Source organism: Schistocerca serialis, chromosome 2, assembly GCF_023864345.2.
Source record: "Schistocerca serialis cubense isolate TAMUIC-IGC-003099 chromosome 2, iqSchSeri2.2, whole genome shotgun sequence".
Lineage (NCBI taxonomy): Eukaryota > Metazoa > Arthropoda > Insecta > Orthoptera > Acrididae > Schistocerca > Schistocerca serialis.
Window position 1 is genome coordinate 911,542,264 of NC_064639.1, and position 14,051 is coordinate 911,556,314.

Genomic DNA, 14,051 nt, shown 5'->3' on the forward strand with positions numbered 1-14,051 from the left:
CTATTCTGATGGCAAGAAGTTGCACAGTTCCATAAGAAAATAAAGTTGATGCCTGTATCTAGGTTATTAACGAAGTTGCGAGAATACTTTGCTGTTTGTTTCATGAGCCATTGATCACTAGTCGTTGAAGTGAAATTTTTTTTAAAAATTACATTAATGAGACAGAAGTAGGTGGTGAAAAAGTTAGGCATCTCATCCTGAGTATACTAAACAGAGGCAGTTTATCCATGTACATAGGGACTTCAGAAAGTAAGTTACACACATAATCCACATCACCTAAGCCATTGCACAACAAGAGTGGCGTATTTGTCGGAAGGGATCCAACTTTCCTGCAGACACAGCTCAGCTGCATCAGTATTTTGATAATTACAGTGCTGAATATTATCAAGATGATTACAATATTTGAGCATTTATAACTTTATTCTGATGTCGGATTTGAAACCAAATCTCCTACCTTCCGAGAGATTGTGTCAATTAGACCACCTGAGCACTGTATCAGATAGATTTAAATTTCACATGTGGTTGGTTCAAATTTTTCATGGATATATGTTCAGCACTGACGACCTTCTATCTTCAAGTCAAATAATACAGTATTTACAAAATATTCTAAATGGGATGGAGATGATAATCAAACGATGATGTTGTTTATGTGTGGAGCTGTTTTATTAAATAACTCAATGGAACTGACAAGGAGAAGTCCCCAGGGGTTGGATCAACTTTGTTAAACCATCTATACTGTGGTATAGGTTATGGTCCAAGGTATAACACCATTCAGGGTGTAATACCTTGGAAATACTTAGGGTCCAGCAGGGTGAATGGTTACAGAGTGCCATGCCTTTAACCCTAACCTACACCATGATATAGGTGATTTAACCTTTGCAGACCTGAATTTTGTCTGGAGGAAGGAAAATTTTTCTTTAAGTGGTAATGCTCTTATACAACTTTTTTATGAACTTAGATACAAGATTTATACAAGTAATTTGTAAAAATCTGACTCTTTCAATATCCAGATATATATTCTCATATTGATCTACAGGACTTGAAATAAATAAATAAAATAAATAAATAAAACAAAAATATGGAACCCATTTCCAAACATACTTTGTACACTTGACTTCATTTTAGTGACTAAAATAACTCATTATAAAATATTCTCGTATTCAGTTATACAGAGGAATGTATTGTACAAACCACATGCATGTATTCTGGTGGTCACGATTTCCTGCACACTGCTACATTGACTTGCAGATGTTTTCAAAGTGATGCCCAACAGTTCGCAACCCTTGTGCATGATGGAAAGATTGATTATTCAAAAATGTGTACCTCAGGTTTCCTTTAGGAAAACGCTTCTGTTGCAGCTAAGACACAATAAAAGAAATGTACATAATTGTAGCCAGAGGGTCTGAAAGCATTAAAAAATTCGTTTCCACCCCTGGGGACCTCCTCTAGTGACTAAACTCGACTGCACTTAGAAAGCAATCATTCATAAGTAGCATAGTAGTGAAGAAAATATTTTGAGTGTCTTTTGGAGTCACAATATAGATAATTTCATACTTTTGGTAGAATTCATTTCCCTTTATGTCAAAGTGTTGTGTACTGTTACTTCATCTGTGTCACAATGCTTCACAAGGAGTTAGCTGTGTGGACCACAGCAGATATACATACCACAGTATTTGTAGTAGGTGAATTTTCCAAAGCGACAGAAATAATCTTTTGCTTAAAGAAAGGCAGCATTATGTTGCCAGGAGAAAAATGATCTTTTATTATGCATTCATAGCACAAACTAACAACATACTCTGGCTTCGCTTTGATAGTACAAAGTATCCATTGCTAGAAAACCTGTGTGGTGTAGCAGCAACAGATTATACACACAAAACATCCTTGTGAATCGGTCTATATGTTGGTGAAAACCATATCAAGATCCTTACTGTAGTTCCTCAGATTATCCTTAACATACAGACAGAAACTATGGCAGGGAACTTTATAATAGGAATCGATGTTGTGTATTACCTGTTTAAAAACACTGATGGTGAGTTTACCTTCCCTAAAGTGAACTGATCAGAATGTATCAGGTCCTAAACTATGTATTCCATTCTTCTGTATATTACTATTATTATTATTATCAAATATTTGGGTGCACAGATGTTAATCTGACTATGCATTAGTTTTCACATATATCTGCCTTTATTATCTAAGGGATTTTAAGGATGATATTCTTCCAAAAATCTGCTGGTATGTCTCAAAAAGCTCATAGATTTTACACATTAACTTGAATAATCATTTGGTTGCCCCTTCCCCTGAATGATTTTTGAAATTCAAAAGGAAAGTTATCTATGCCTTCACCCACATTCCCACAGGCAACCAAATCTTGCACATGCACCCTCACACCAATGCCTTCAAAGGTCAGTAATTTTTCTGCTCTGCAGATTATTAAGAGACTGAAAAAATGTATCATTATCTAAAACAAGTTATTCAGTATGTTTAGTATTAAGGGATACACAATTTATTTGTGATATGGGACTGGATTTTGATAGTTGGGAAAGAAGAAAAGGGAAAGTGCACTGTAAGGATGGGTTGGAGAAAAGAAATGAATGGGGGGAAACTGCTGGCATAATTTTGCACAGAGCACAATTTAATCAGTGCTAACACATGCGTTATGAACCATGAAAGCCAACTGAATGCATGTAAGACACTGGAAGGTTTCAGACGGTCTGAGGTATCCCACTCTGCAACCATTCAGCCTGGTTTATAGTGAGACAGACATTTTGAAACCAGATTTTGAGTTGTTGAACATTTCCTGGACCAGATGTGGACTTTGGCTATAGTTTATTAGTTGTGAAATGTAGTCTGAAACTGAAGAAATTGGCAAGAAATATTAAGAATTAAGAACATGGTATTGGGATAAATTGGAACAACTAGAGATGGTGAAGAGTTTCAGAGAGGGCACTAGGCAGCAACAAACTGGAACAGGAGAATGAAATACTGTAGATGATGAATTGGAGACTGTGAGGTGTGTGATAGTGAAGGCACTGAGAAAAACTGGCCAACAAGGCAAGGCACAGCAAAAAATCCTTAGATAAAATGATACATATCAAATGAAACTGGCGAGAGCAGAAAATACATAGATTTAGCAAAAGAAGCAAGTGAAAGGAGATATACATGTCTAAAAAATGACATTGGTCAAAAATACAAAGTGGCAAAGTAGGAATGGCTAGAGGAGAAATTCAGAACTGCAGAAGAATGAATGACTAGAAAAAAGATGGCAAAATGAATGAATCTTGGTAGAAAAGCAGTTTTATGAAAATAAGCACAGATGGTAAGTCAGAACTAAGCAGAGAAGAGAAGGCTGAAAGATGGAAAAAATATGTAGAAGGGCTATGTAAAGGAAATAAAGTTGAAGACAATATTTTGGTAAGGAATGAGAAAGTGAATGCAGATGAGTTGGGCGATGTAATGCTGTAAGAAGAGTAGACTAGAGCACTAAAAGACCTAAGCTGAAACAAGCCATGTGGAGTAGACTACATTCCCTCAGTCTCTTGGGAGAATGAACTGTTCCAGCTGGTATGCAGGATATACGAGACAGCTTAAATTCCCTCAGACTTTTCTTGAATTTAATTATCCCACTCCAGATATGATACCTGCTAACACATGAATATTATTGACCTGTAAATTTGATACAGTAGAAGACAAAATGGTAGCTCTGAGAGAAGAAATAGTAAAGGCAGCAGAGGATCAAGTAGGTAAAAAAAAGGCCTAACAGAAATCCTCGAATATCACAGGAGATATTGCATTTAACTGACAGAAGGAGAAAATGTAAAAATGAAGTGGGTGAAATGGAATAAAAACTTCTAAAATATGAGATCGACATGAAGTGCAAAATGGTTAAGCATGAGTGGCTAGAGAACAAGTGTAAGGATTTAGAAGCATATTTAACTAGGGGAAAGACAGATACCGCTTACGGGAAAATTAAAGAGGCCTCTGGAAAAAAGCAACTGTATGAATATCTTGTAGGGAGCACATTGTGCTCATGTGGGAGCGATCTAGATGCTTGTAAAACAATAAACTGGTAGCCAAGATTGCAGGAATTCTTTTTATTCCATGATTACCAGTTTCTTCTAAACTAAAGCCGCCATCATCAGATCTAGGGAGCACAGAAAACACTATAAAAATGGGCTTGGATTTCACTTATATAACATGTATACATATAAATTTAGTTACATACCTTAGGACATACATAGGTTACAACATCAAGTCCAACAACGGTGATATTAATAGTTGCCTACAACATGCGGGCCTTACAAAATTGTCATAAGTAGCATATAGGCATCCAATACAGTAATCTCTAGAATTATGTACAAGCCCTAATGATATAGTGTTACCACACACTCAGAGCCTGTTATGACGCGAGCTGTGACATTCATTGGCGCCTCTTCTGCTAGTGCCATCTTGCGATGTGTCCTGTAGTGTAAGAACAGAGCCAGAGTTGTTGTAGTACCTAGATTGCACTTGTATGTGATGCAGACACTTAACATTTATCATGTCATCTCTCTTGGATGCCTATGTGTTACTTAGGACAATTTTGTAAGGCCTACGTGCTGTAGGCAACTATTAATATCACCATTGTTGGCCTTGATGTTGTAGCCTGTATGTGTACTAAGGAATGTAACTAAATTTATTTGTATACATGTTATATAAGTGGAATCCAAGCCCACTTTTATAGTTTTTTCTGTCCTCCCTAGACCCAATGATGGTGGCTTTAATTTCACCGAAACCAGTAATCATGGAATAAAAAGAATTGCTGCAGTCTTGGCTACCAGTTTATTGTTTTACATGTATGAATATGAACAGCTCAGATGGAAGACCAGTCCTAAGTGAAGAAGGGAAAAAAGTGGAAGGGGTGTATAGAGGGTCTACATAAGGGAGATAAACTTGAAGGCAGTTTTATAGATATGGATGAGGACGCAGATGAAGATGAAATGGGAGTATGATACTGTGAGAAGAATTTGACAGACGATTGAAAGACCTAAGTTGAAACAAGGCCCCAAAAGTAGATGACATTCCGAAAGACGTACCTAGCCTTGGGAGAGCCAGCCGTGACAAAACTATTCCATCTGGTGTGCAAGAGGTACGAGACAGGTGAAATACCCTTAGACTTCAATAAGAATGTAATAATTCCAATTTCAAAGAATTCATGTGCCAACAGGTATGAATATTACTGAACTATCAGTTTAATAAGTCATGGTTGCAAAATACTTTACGGAAGAATGGAAAACCGGTAGAAGCCAACCTCTCAGAAGAGCAGTTTGGATTCCAGAGAAATGTAGGAACATGCAAGGCAGTACTGACCCTAAGACTTCTCTTCAAAGATAGGTTAAGGAAAGGCAAACCTATGTTGGTAGCATTTATAGACTTGACTGGAATACTTTCTTCGAAGTTATGAAGGTAGTAGGGGTAAAATACAGGTAGCAAAAGGCTGTTTACAACTTGTACAGAAACCATTCAGCAGTTATTAAAATCAATGGGCGTGAAAAGGAAGCAGTGATTGAGAAAGGAGTAAGACAGGGTTGTAGCCTATTGTCAATGTTATTCAATATCTGTACTGAGCAAGCAATAAAGGAAATCAAAGAAAAATTTGGAGTGGGAATTAAAGTTCAGGTAGAAGGAAAAAGATCTTTGAGGTTTTCCTGATGACAATATAATTCTGTGAGGTTTGCTGATGACAATGTTATTCAGTCAGAAACAGCAAAGGACTTGGAAGAGCAGTTGAACGAATGGACAGCATCTTGAAAGGAGGATATAAGATGAATATCAACAACAGAGAAACAAGGATAATGGAATGTAGTTAAATTAAATCAGATGATGTTGACGGAATTACATCAGGAAACAAGACGCTAAAAGTAGTAGACAAGTTTTGCTATTTTTTGGTAGCAAAATAACTGATGATTGCTGAAGTAGAGAGGATATTGATATATCCACAAGTAGCCAGATATTGGTGCACATGTAAGAAAAAAGAAGGAGAGAAATGATAATGATGCAAGGTGGGAAGACCACGTACACTGGGGTTGAGCAACAGAACTAACTGAACGGTGAGTCTGACACAAGAGCAAGTCAATAGCAAACTATGCAACAATGAAAGTGCAATGAACTTTCGACACAGCACTGTCAACATCTCAGGTGCAAACCACAGTCCAAATTGAGACCAAAGAGGAAAACCAATATGAAAGCAAAGTTGTTGACAAGTAGTCAGCAGTATGGTGGAGATAGTAACAAACGCTATCCAACAAAATACATGACTGGCCGTGCAGTGATGGTATTTATGCCAGCTGCAAGGGATGTTATTGGCCAGAGGATTCACACAGTGTGATGGTGGTGCACTAACTGGGTGAGTGCAGCATTGCGGGACATTGCCCTCTATTGCCAATTGAGGTCCATTTCCTCCAGAGGGCATTCAGCTTCCATGGAGCCTGCACCAAAGGTAAAAAATGTAGACTGACAATGGCAAGAAAAGCGTTTCTGAAGAGGAGAAATTTGTTATCATCAGATGTAGATTTAAGAGCTAAAAAATGTTTTCTGAAGGTATTCATCTGGAGTGTGGTCATGTATGGAAGTTAAACATGGACTATAAACAGTTCAGACAAGAAGGGAGTTGTAGCTTTTGAAATGTGATACTACAGAAGAATGCAAAAGATTAGATGGTTAGATAGTGTAACAAATGAGGAGATGCTGAATAAAACTGGGGAGATAAGAAATTTGTGCCACAGTTTCACTAAAAGGAGGGATTGCTTGATAGGACACATTCTGACACATCAAGGGAACATCAATTTAGTGTGGAAGGGAAGTGTGGGGGGTAAACATTATAGAGGGAGACTAAGAGATGAACACAGTAGCAGATGTAGATTGTAGTAGTTATTTTGATATGAAAAGCCTTGCACAGGATAGATCAGCATGAAAAGTTGCATCAAACCAGTCTTTGAACTGAAGACCATAACATCAAGTTTGACCAGTCAGGGTAGTAAAATACCAACACGTATTATATAAGGAAGGAAGACATAGCTGCAACAATCTAACCTGGAGAATATATCAGTTCAGGTTTCAGAAAAATCTAGGAACATGCAAGCAATACTGATCCGTTGACTTATCTTAGAAGCTAGCTTGAATAAAGATTAATCTAAATTTATCATATTCATGTATTTAGTGTAATTTTGAACAATGTTGACTGAAAACACTCTGTACTTTCGAAATTGTTTGGTAGAAAACACAGGGAGCAAAAGTAATCTACAGTTGAAGTTCTAAGAGTGAAAGGACGAGAAAGGGAGGCAGTAATTGAAAAGGGAGGGAGATATGGCTGCAACTTATCCTCCCTCTTATTCTTCTTGTGTATAGAACAAGCAGTAAAGGAAACTAAGGAGAAATTTTGAAATACAGTTACAGACAGGAAGAAGAAATGGTGACTTCAAGGATTCTGATGACACTATAATCAGAGATTTCATGTGACTTGGGAGATCAGTTGAATGGAATGTATAGTTTCTTAAAAAGATTTTTTTCTTATGCACACAGATAAAAGTAAAACAAGGATAATGGAATGTACTGGTAGTTGAATTGAAGCACATTAGATTAGGACATCATAAACTCAAAGTTGTAAATGAAATATATTGTTTGTACAGCAAAATAACTGACAATAGGAGCAATGAAGAGGGTATAAAATGCAGACAGGTAATAGCAAGAAAAGAAAAAGAGAAATCTATTAATACTGAATAAAAATTGACATTTTTGGCAATCTCTTATGAAAGTATGGTGTTGATAGGTCATATCTTTGAGACTCAGGTTGCTCATCGGAGCCGCCATGTTAATTCAGTCTGTTCTTATACCTTGTACTATGTACATGTGTATGATAATTGTCGAAATATATGTATGTGCAGATATTAGTGAGGACAGTTTATTCTGTATACTGCTGTTCATATCTTGTTCCCATAAAAGTATTCATTTGGAGTGTAGCCTTGTACAGACATGAAACATGGGCATTAAACAGCACATACAACAAGAGAACAGAAGCATTTGAAAAGTGATTGATTCAAAATAATCATGTTGCTGAAACCAAGAGCTATTGAATTGAACCAGCAGAAGAATGCTTTATGGCAGAACTTTGCTAAAAGACCATATCCTGAAGCAACTGAAAACAATTAACTTGGTAAAGGAAGCAAGTATGTGTATGTGTGGGAGGGGAGGGGATGTTCAGGGAGGGGTAAAACTACCAGAGGGACTCTAAAGGTTGAATAAAGTAAGGAAGTTCAAAATAATGTAAATTGCAACTGTTTTATAGTGATACTGAAACTTTTGCAGAATAGGTGAGTGCTGTGAGCTTCATCAAATCTGTATTTAGAGTGAATATGACAATAACAGCAACAAGTGAAGAAAGTAACTGTTCTGAAAGAACAGATACCAATGATGACCATGCAGCCTCTCTAGAAGGAAATGATAATTAATCGAAACACTCAGCTGCCAAAAGGTGTTGTTGATATATGCGTGCCACGACCGGGACTCGAACCCGGGATCGCCTGCTTATGTGGCAGACGTTCTATCCATCTGAGCCACTGAGGGCACAGAGGATAGTGCAACTGCAGGGACTTATACCTTGCATGCTTCCCGTGAGACCCACATTCCCAACTGTCCACAACCTACATTCGTAATGTTTCTAAAGGATATTTGCCCATTCACTCATTGCTCACACCAACTAATGTGACAATTCCCGTAAGAATTCGGACAAAGTGTGCCCATTCACACAGAAGAAGGTCAATGGCTGGGTAGCCTTTAACTATATGAAGAAAGTAACTGTTCTGAAAGAACAGATACCAGTGATGACCATGCAGCTTCTCTAGAAAGAAAGGTAATTAATCAAAACCCTCAGCTTCCACCAGGTGTTGTTGATATGCCTCTGCACTGCAAATGTGCATTGCAAAAGGTGGTTATTCAGGCATTTGACAGGTGGTTACATTAACTGACTGAACAGTGTATTTTGACAAGCAGATGCTGCAGTTCTGAGTGTTGATTTGAGATTAAATAATTTGAAGTTTTGTTACAATAGTAAGATAGTGAAACAAAATACAAAGCGAATTTATCAGATTGCAGATGTTTAGCCTCAAAGAACACAAACAGAGCATATTTAACTGGTCACAGAGAAAGAGGGATGATTAAAAGTGTAAAGTAGTGTCTTCTCAAAATGGCAAAAATCTGCCTGAAATGAGAGGGTGAAAGCAAGGAAAATGTAGGTAAACTGCATGTAATTGAATGGTAATATCACTTACTCGTGGGAAATGTTGGGAGAGGGCATCTGTATGGTGAGAGAATTGAAGTTAAAGTCACCAATGACATACAATGTATGCTCAGTCTGAAAATTATGCCCAGTGACAGATAAGTGAAAAAATTCATGCAACTCTCATTGATTGATTTTAATCCTTTTATTCTTGAAGTGTTAGATGTTTTATTAGTTTTTCACTTTTGAAATTCATGCATATATTTTATATCAAATTGTTAAATGTGGATGTCATACTAGCAAAAGTAGTGAATACTCTTTGTGATAAAATGCATTTGGATACTTGAGTAAAAACAAATAACTTATCCATTTGCCAAAAAAAATGTGATGACATTAGTATTAATTGACATACAACCTTCATTGGCTATTTCTTCATTTTTAGACTCTAACAGTTTCTGACATCTTGCAGATTGTAGGTGTGGATGCAGATGTTCGTGAACAAGCCAATGGGGAAGTTGGTACAAATGAGGCAAGCAAGAAAGAGAAAAGTGGCATATCTTATGGAATTGATGATGTTCCACCCTGGTACTTATGTATATTTATGGCATTGCAGGTATTTTCACTTAATGTAATTCTTTGATAATTTGTATGTAAGAGCCCTAACTGCATGGCTTACTTTTCTGTTTGTATCTGCTGGATTGATATTTAGTCTCTACTGTCTTTTCACTTTCTACTCAGGAATTGTGCAAAAAATTAGCTGGACCCAAAACACTAAGTACATAATAATAATTAATGTCATGTTGTTCATGTTTAATGAATGCAGTCCAAATTTTAAAAACATGTAGCCATCTTATGAATGGGTTTTTAAAAATAGTTTTCTGATGAAAAATGATTTATTTTATGACAAAATTTCATTTACATTCTTGCTAATATATATGCTGGGTTTTACTTGCAAATATTCTTTAACTGGCGTTAAGTCTTTCTAGCTATACAGACAAAGGATATATTGTAGAAGGAATTATGTTTTTAGTTGTTAAAAAGTGTCTTAAGGGAAGTAACTATCACAATAGTGCATTCCATCAGGAGTCAGTGATCATACTGGATAGAAAGTTGGCATGTATATAGAAGAGGTGAGACGCATGCACAGAAAGTCACAATTAAAGAGCAAATCCAGGTTATTCATGTAGTGGTGGATAGTTGTATACAGGTGTGCATAGAAAATGGGAGGATGGGAGGATGGAGGGGGGGGGGGGGGAAGATGGAGATGCACAAGGTTTAGAGGGGCACATCCAGAGAGACTGCTAAGAAAACATACCTTAAAGAAGGGGTCCAAGGAGAATAATACATAGGTTTGCAAATATAACTTATGTGAAGGCCAGAGAGCAGTCTGCAGGTAGGCAAAAGGGTAAAGAAAATGGGTGGTAACAGGGGAAGGCAATGTAAAAAAGAGGACTAAGAATGGTGTAGAACAGGGATTGAGAAAAAAAATAAGACAGAGAGAACTGCAGGACTGAAAGCGAGCAAGTTCTCCCAGAAACTGGTGATGGTGTTGTTGGTGATGGAGGAAAGATGGATTGCACATTTTGTGAAGCAACTGTTGAATTTTGGTCACAATTTGACAAACAACATGCTCTTGCAACAGTTTGGCATTAGTCACACTTCAGTTGCTCGCATTCACATTGGTGATTAGCTGCATGATTACCATTCTCATATTAAGGGGATCCAGAATGATGAAAATGACAAAATTAATGTTTTTTGGTTTTTTTCATTGTAAAATTATTCGGAGTTATCTGAATAAAACAAATCAAGTTTCACCCTTCTAAGTGAAATCTAAGTGTGTTTTTTATTGCTACAAAGTTGACACGCAGCATAAACAGTTGTAGCGATTTGGTGTGTCACCTCTGACGGCGCCGCTCGCTGGCTGCAAGCAGGGTATCTTTTCAGAATTTGACAGTGTTTTGTTTTCCAACGTTGTATGGCTTTATCTCTGTGATAAGTGACTGTTCATATTGGTAAACATAAATGTTATACCGTGTGTGTTGACTTGTGGAGTTTGCTTTGTGTTGTTTATCTGTTCAATTTTGCGTATTTGATGAATTTTGCTCGTACCTGTTTTACATATTTGGTTTGTGGATATCAATATGCCCTGTTTCAGCAATTGAGTGTTTAAGAAAAGACACAATGAGTGGAAGAACAAATCTTTTGTTGTTTCAATGGGAGAGTCTGCTCAAACTGCTTCACCGACTACTCAAATGAATGTGATAGAAATACTTCGAGCAAGAAACTTTGTGCCAGCAAAGAAAAATTTGAAAACTACGAAAGTGACAGTAATGATGTGAATGAAATAATTAACATTTTCTTGCTCTCTAATATTTTGAAACATAATGTATTGTGCCATGTTTGTAAAGAAAGAGGACTGGATTTGGAAATAACTTCACAAATTGGTTTGGCATGTAAAATGTTATTGAAGTGTAACAAATGCACTGCAGAAGTTTCGTTTACTAATTCTAACAGTATTCCTTGTAGTGGTAATAGTGGAAAGAAGGTGTATGATATAAATGTTAGGCTAGTGTATGGCTTGCGTTGCAATGGCAAGGGCAGTGCTGCAGGGACAGTGTTATGAGGAATTATGAACTTGCCAAAACCACCAACCATGTTTGGATTTTATAATGAATGGGTGGACCTTCTGCTGAAGATATTGCTCAAGCAACAGTGAAGAAAACAGTTGAAGAAGCTGTGACAGATAATGGGAATTGTAGAGATTTAACAGTTGCTTTATATGGATCATGGCAATGTAGAAGTCATAAATCCCTAAATGGAGTTGTGACAGCTACCAGTGGAGACTGTTGCAAAGTAATTGATGTTGCTATTCTCTCAAAATATGGTAGATGTAAGGGCAGTACCAAAGACAAACATAGTGAAAGCTGTGAAGCAAATTTTCACTGCATGAGTGGAGTGATTGAAGTAGAGGGAGTGAAAGCACTTTTTTCCAGATCACAGGAGGGAGGAGCACACCACAGAACTATTGAAGCATCTTAACAAATCTCTATTTGCAATGTGAATTGTGTCAGACATAGGGGATATAAAAATGAAAAAGCTGGCATACTATGCTTACTTTCATTCCATAATGTCATATGGGATTATTTTTTGGGGTAATTCATCAAGCCAAGCTAAAGTTTTCTGGGCACAAAATCGTGCATTAAGAGTTATATGTGGTGTGAACTCAAGAACATCCTGCAGAAGCTTGTTTAAGGAACTAGGGATACTAACTACTGCTTCCCAATATATTTATTCCTTAATGAAATTTATCATTCAAATATATCACTTTTTCAACAGTACAATTCATAGAATCAATACTAGAAATAAGAATAATCTTCACAAGGATGTAAAGTCACTTACTCTTGTACAAAAAGGTGTGCGTTATTCAGGAACGCACATTTTCAATAACTTGCCAGCAGCCATAAAAAGCTTAACAACTAATGAAATTCAGTTTAAGAGAAGCCAAAAGAATTTATTGGTGGACAACTCCTTCTACTCCATTGATGAATTTCTCAGTAGAACCAACTGATTTTGTGTGTGTGTGTGTGTGTGTGTGTGTGTGTGTGTGTGTTTCTTTCACATCATGTTCATTAAAAAAATGACGATCATTCCATTTGGGACCTGTGGAAGGTACATTAGCTTATTTGATTCAGTTGTAAATATTTGTCATGTTGTATTGTTTTTCTGACATGTTCTACATCTTGGAGGGCCTCCTCACTATGGATCAATTGGATTGAAAGTAAATCTAATCTAATCTAAAAAAGTTTGGAAGGTAGGAGACGAGGTACTGGCAGAAGTAAAGCTGTGAGTACCGGGCGTGAGTCGTGCTTCGGTAGCTCAGTTGGTAGAGCACTTGCCCGCGAAAGGCAAAGGTCCCGAGTTCGAGTGTCGGTCGGGCACACAGTTTTAATCTGCCAGGAAGTTTCATATCAGCGCACACTCCGCTGCAGAGTGAAAATCTCATTCTGGAAACATCCCCCAGGCTGTGGCTAAGCCATGTCTCCGCAATATCCTTTCTTTCAGGAGTGCTAGTTCTGCAAGGTTCGCAGGAGAGCTTCTGTAAAGTTTGGAAGGTAGGAGACGAGGTACTGGCAGAAGTAAAGCTGTGAGCACCGGGCGTGAGTCGTGCTTCGGTAGCTCAGTTGGTAGAGCACTTGCCCGCGAAAGGCAAAGGTCCCGAGTTCGAGTCTCGGTCGGGCACACAATTTTAATCTGCCAGGAAGTTTCATATCAGCGCACACTCCGCTGCAGAGTGAAAATCTCATTCTGGAAACATCCCCCAGGCTGTGGCTAAGCCATGTCTCCGCAATATCCTTTCTTTCAGGAGTGCTAGTTCTGCAAGGTTCGCAGGAGAGCTTCTGTAAAGTTTGGAAGGTAGGAGACGAGGTACTGGCAGAAGTAAAGCTGTGAGTACCGGGCGTGAGTCGTGCTTCGGTAGCTCAGTTGGTAGAGCACTTGCCCGCGAAAGGCAAAGGTCCCGAGTTCGAGTCTCGGTCGGGCACACAGTTTTAATCTGCCACGAAGTTTCATATCAGCGCACACTCCGCTGCAGAGTGAAAATCTCATTCTGGAAACATCCCCCAGGCTGTGGCTAAGCCATGTCTCCGCAATATCCTTTCTTTCAGGAGTGCTAGTTCTGCAAGGTTCGCAGGAGAGCTTCTGTAAAGTTTGGAAGGTAGGAGACGAGGTACTGGCAGAAGTAAAGCTGTGAGTACCGGGCGTGAGTCGTGCTTCAGTAGCTCAGTTGGTAGAGCACTTGCCC

General features: G+C 38.0%; 1 protein-coding gene across 2 annotated transcripts in view; it reads left to right on the plus strand.

Annotated features, from left to right (window-relative positions):
• Window positions 1–14,051, plus strand: part of LOC126458270 (solute carrier family 23 member 1) — a 228,800-nt gene that overhangs the window by 131,969 nt on the left and 82,780 nt on the right. For both annotated transcript variants that reach the window (XR_007585605.1, XM_050095196.1), the window contains exon 2: window positions 9,720–9,863. Coding sequence is in view for 1 of the 2 variants with exons in the window: in XM_050095196.1 (XP_049951153.1) it covers window positions 9,720–9,863 (144 nt within the window). In the remaining variant the exon portion in view is untranslated. The remainder of the gene's footprint in view (window positions 1–9,719; window positions 9,864–14,051) is intronic.